Here is a 5,654-nt window from a genome sequence, read left to right as displayed (position 1 = left end):
AAATATATATATAATATAAGTTATATCAACCATGTAAGGGCCACCAGGCCGATCTGGTATAAAAATAAAAAAAATGTGGCTGATCTGTGAGTGTTTGAAGTAAAAATTTAAATTCAAATATCCCGCCAATAGCGTGTCCAGTGGCTAAGGTAGGCTGGAGGCTAGGGTCCAAAGTCCAAGGACACGTGAGTGGTTAAGGTAGGGTCGAGTCTGGGTCCAAAGTCCAAAAACGATCATTGAGGTGGGCCAGAATCGGCTTTATTACCCTACTACGACTTAACCTTCATCCAGTCGTTTACTCTGGTTCTGGAGCGGCCAGTTAGGTAAACTTTGGCCTATGTATATGTTCTTAGGAACAACTATATAGTTTACAACCGTAGCCATTGAAGACTGTAATAATAGCTGTTTTTATTATATTTTATTAACAACAGTAGCATTTGTGCCTTACAGTGTAATTATAACGCTATATTTTTTCCATAATTTAACTAAGCAACATGTAACCAATTGTAAAAACGCTAAAAATATAAATTGCACAGCTCTGGCCTACCAAAGCATAAAACTGAACCATGAATTCAATTTTGAAAACCCAAAAATAATAGATACAGCACAAAATACAAAAAGCAGAAGATTTCTAGAAGCCATATATATAACAAAAAACATACAAAACACAGTAAACTACAAAACTGACAATAAACACTTAAATACACATTACGCCGACTTTATGAATAGACTCAAAATATAAACCTAAAAATCAGATCAGTAAAAAATCACTAAGTTAATGTTAAATACAATGTAAGACTTGTAAAAAACATGGAGGTAACCAAACAGCACACTGGACATGATATAATGTCCAAAGAGGTAGTAAGAAATGTAGAGTGATGGCTGAGCTAAGGAGTAGTGAAGATGCACAAATTGTGACATGATTTCCTATATGAAATTATGAGGTGAATATAATTGTGTGAACTAAAATAAATAAGGATGAAGATTGTTGTTATGATAGCTTTATTATTGTTGTAGGTTTAAAGTACATGAATATGGGACAGTGGTCCCGAAACGATGTACCATGTTTTAATAAAAATTTCATTAAACTGGAAGTCATTAACCTCAAATAATTTTTTTTATGAATTCCATAATTTAGTTTCGATAAACAAACAATTGTGTATTTTTTACAAATGCTTTTTGCGCATTTCGATCTTGTGAACTAATGTTGTTCTCAACTCTTCTATCAATCAGGGTGAAGGTCAGGTCCAATGGAGATAAGCGATAGCCTCAGAATCAACAACGATATCTAAAGATAAATTTCTTAACTACTGATTTGTCGGTACATTTTTTTTATTTAGTTGCTTTTATTAATATTTTATGAAATTATACGTAAACAGCTCTACTTGGGCTCACATTTTAGTAAATTTACTCTTCTTTAAACTATGCTCTATTAGGTTTTTTAGTGTTGTCTGATGCTTCCATATATTTTGCAACTCCATATCTTTGAAAAAACTAACAAGACTAGAAAAACTAATAGGACATCATTTAAACCCTACCTTAAATGATGCTCTTTTTTCTAATATATAAGCCCTAAAAGAGCTGTTTATATTTAATAATTCCCACGGTATAGTTTTTTAAAAACATTTCATTAAATATATACTGGAAAATCAATTTTTAGTGAATTTGTGTTAGTTGTTGTTATCTGGGGCTTTAGGGCGTAAAACCCTGAGGTCATCAACGCCCATGTTTCGCGCTTTATAATTCTATTTCATTTAAATTTATAATTTTATTTCACTTTAAATAATTTCAAAAAAAATTTAAATAATTTCTTCTTTTGGTATTTTTTATTACGAATAATAGATTTTCTGGTTTAAATCTCATTCAAAAGGCCATTCTTTTTTAAGAAAACTAAAACAGTTTCCACGTTCTTCTGGTCATCATTCAGAGCATCCGATACACTCGGTTCTACTCCCAATCTACTCAAGTTCGCAGAATAAAAATTACATTTCTCAAATATGTGACTGACCGTAAGTACACTGTTGCGGTTGACATTTTGGCGGTGGCTGCTTATTGATCAGGTATGTATGAGTTAAACTCGTATGACCTATTCTCAATCTAGCTATAGATACCTCCTCCCTGCGATTGGAACGGTTTGATGTGGTCCATGGTTTAATGGTTTTTTTAATAGTTTTTAATTTGATTGGCGGACTTTCATCCCACATAGCTTTCCAACTAGATATTTTATTTTTCATTGGAAGACTTATTTCTTGGGGTGTCAGAATGGCCGCGCCCTGACCTGTTAGGGCATGTGCTTGTTTAGCTCCAATGTCCGTCAGTCCATTCCCAGCGATCCGGCCCCCATATAAAGAAAACAGTTTTTTCCAAGTTGTAATTTGTTGTAGTTAGTAGACTATAGTAGTTATTGGGGGGGGGGTTAATCTATACCTCAGGGACCATGAGACATACTGTTGGCTATTAGGACTCAAATTAAAGCTAGTATCTAATACCAGATAACCAATTTGGATTCCGAACCTCTCATTCCACTATCCAGTGTGGTGGACGTTGTCTCGTCTTCTTTAGAGCGCGGAATGTACTGCGTGGGAGTCTTTTTCGATGTAGAACAGGCTTTTGATCGAGTCTGGCACCCGGGACTGCTTTAAAAACTCCGTAAATTTCAACCTCCTACATACTTTCTCATTATTCGCTCCTTTCTCCCTGACAGATTATTTAAAGTAAACCACAATGGTGCCTATTCATCCATCTATTCTTAGTCCGCTGGTGTTCCTCAGGGTAATATCCTCGGTCACATCCTCTACATATGCTATACCGCAGACATACCAACCAATCCTAACACTATCCTCACCACGTATGCCGATGACACATGCCTGCTCGCTGTTAATAATAAACGTCATAAGTTACTTTACAGCACATTAAATTAACACTAATTTGAGTCCTAATAGACATCATGATTCCTGAGATATACATAGGTTCTCTCCCAATAACTACTCTACTCTACTAACTACTGATTTTTCAGAACATTTTTCACGAAATGTTGGTTTAAAAAAAACTTTATCTCGGGAAGTAATGAATCTAAATAACCAAGGGCTCATATGTAATGAATTTACTCTACTTTTAAATTACGTTCTCTTAGGTTTTCTAGTGTAGTGTGTAGTTTTAAAGATATGGAACTTTAAAAAAAATTTTTTTTTTTTTAAGACTGACATTTTTTATCCACCATAACTATATTTGGCAGACTCATCAATGTTGACTAGTAATTATACGTATTTTTCATTAAAGTAGCCCAAAATTGGAGTGAAATAACTGATTTTTTCCTCCACTTGGGCTCTTGCATTATACTCTAAAGCTATTTGAGTCACGAATTAATTTCACCCTTCGGTCCTATATTTGAACAATCCTTTACCAGAAGAAATAATGCATAGATCAATCACAAAAAAGTATTTTACAGGGGACTTTCATACTTCTATCATCCTCAATAACTGAAATATCCTTATAGTTTTTCACTAAAAAAGGCAGTTATTTCACCCCAATTTTTTAACACTTTGATGAAAAATAATTATAATAATTAGCCACATTGATGAGTCTGCCAAGTACAGATAGGGGGAATAAAAAATGGCGGTTGGTACAAAGCCTTAAAAAATAAAATAATTTTTCATTCGGAGCTCTATATCTTCGAAACTACCAACAAGACTAGAAAACCTAAAAAAACATAACTTAGAGATGAGTAAATTGGCTAAAACAAGAGATAGAGACCAAAAGGAGAAAAAAGGCAGTTATTTCAAACAAATTTTTTATTACTTTAATGAAAAATATGTATAATTAATAGTCAAAATTGATGAGTTTGCCTAGTATACGTAGGGGGAATAAAAGATGGTGGCTGTTTCAAAACCTTAAAAAAAATTTTTTTTTCATTCAGAGCTCTATATCCTCGAAACCACCAACAAAAATAAAAAAACCTAAGAGAACATAATTTAGAGAAGAGTAAATTTGCTAAAACATGAGATAGAGACCAAAAGAAGAATAAAAAGTCAGTTATTTCAACCAAACTTTTTATTACTTTAATGAAAAATATGTATAATTAATAGTCAAAATTGATGAGTCTGCCAATTATAGGTAGGGGGAATAAAATATGGCGGTTGTTACAAAGCCTCAAAAAAAAAAAAAACATTTCATTTGAGTTCTATATCTTCGAAACTACTAACAAAAATAAAAAAAAACCTAAGAGAACAAATAATTTTGTTCAATAAATTTAATAAAAACATAATTTAGAGAAGAGTAATTGGCTAAAACATGAGATAGAGACCAAAAGGAGAAAAAAAGGCAGTTATTATTCTTTTAGTTCTAAAAAATCTTGAAATGTTTTATCACATTTGATAGGTCAGTCTGTCTCAATTGTTCTTATATGGAAGTAAAGCCAGGGTTATTAAATAAAAACTATTCATATTTTCTGAGGTATGAGTACGAAAATGTATGTTACTATAGTTACCATCTTATCATTTCATCTTTATATTAATTGATATCAATGTTTCAATAGTGTTCAACTAATGTATATACATTCTCAAATATCTCACTACTAAATATTCTTATTCACACATATTAAGAATACAATTAGGATTGTTTAAAAATAATTTTTACGTTTTAAAAAACTATGGAGAAATTGAAAACTTACAGTTGCAATGCAGAGGATGAGAAGTAATGCGTTCATGATGGTGATGTGCAATAGACGATATGAGCAAAAGATGTGTCTTAAATGTAAAGATATAAATGTAGTGAATCATCAATGTGTTTATCTCTTTATGATACGATTTATCTCCAGTGTGCTGCTCTTCAACCTTATTCTAATATAAAATGTAAGAAAAAGATGAAAAGAAAACAAATGAAGATAAAATAAAATTTTAGAATGACAATAAAGGAACTGATAAATACAGAACTTATAACAGGATGTCCTGAAGCAGCCTGGACTTCAGTCTTCGGGTTGAGGTTGGGTTTCCCAGGTTGTAGGTCACTGCTCCTTTAACTGTCGGTAACTGGGAGTGGAACTTCATGAACCTTTTTTTTTTATGTAATCCTCTATTGTGTCTATTTGTAATTTCCGATGCAATTTTTTTTTTGCTATAATACATCTATTACTACTAATTGAAATCCAGTCGTTATAGATACAATATCTTATTTCAGGGATAATCCATGTATCCCTAATTTCGATTCAAGTACTCGAACCCATTCTTTGGCTGGCATACTTCCCGAGACATCTGCAGTTCCTATATTCCAAAGTTCCTGAGTTGATAGTGACGGACTTTCTTGATTGAGTAGAAGTTCAAAACACTCGAAACAGCAAACCACCCAATAATTTAATTTTACTTATAATTTCAACCAAATCGTATTTTCTAAATAATCTAAAATCCATGATGGCACGGCCTTTGAATTTTTTTTTGTTTTTAAATTGATTTACTGATATTTACAACTGTATATAAATACATCAAGTAAATTTAAAGAAATAATAATGGTATGGTACAAGCATGTAGAGAAACTACCCATTGGTAGCAAGCACTCTGAAAACAGTTTTACAATATAAGGTCTCGAGGCCATCTTCTTTTCAGATGTCTTACTAGACTGACTGGAGAGAGAGAGAGAGAGAGAGAGAGAGAGAGAGAGAG

The 5,654-nt window shown here is 32.5% G+C and overlaps 1 protein-coding gene across 1 annotated transcript in view; it reads right to left on the bottom strand.

The window, feature by feature from the left end:
• Positions 1-4,752, bottom strand: part of LOC106678425 (very low-density lipoprotein receptor) — a 14,786-nt gene extending 10,034 nt beyond the window's left edge. Inside the window, exon 1 of the mRNA XM_014416907.2 lies at positions 4,670-4,752. Within this exon, the coding sequence (XP_014272393.1) occupies positions 4,670-4,705 (36 nt within the window). The 5' untranslated portion in view covers positions 4,706-4,752. The remainder of the gene's footprint in view (positions 1-4,669) is intronic.
• Between the last annotated feature and the right edge of the window lie 902 nt (positions 4,753-5,654).

Source organism: Halyomorpha halys, unplaced genomic scaffold, assembly GCF_000696795.3.
Source record: "Halyomorpha halys isolate HHAL.00 unplaced genomic scaffold, Hhal_1.1 Scaffold142.1, whole genome shotgun sequence".
In the NCBI taxonomy this organism is placed as follows: domain Eukaryota; kingdom Metazoa; phylum Arthropoda; class Insecta; order Hemiptera; family Pentatomidae; genus Halyomorpha; species Halyomorpha halys.
Note: the sequence above shows the minus strand (reverse complement) of the source record. Positions and strands in the feature narration are given on the sequence as shown.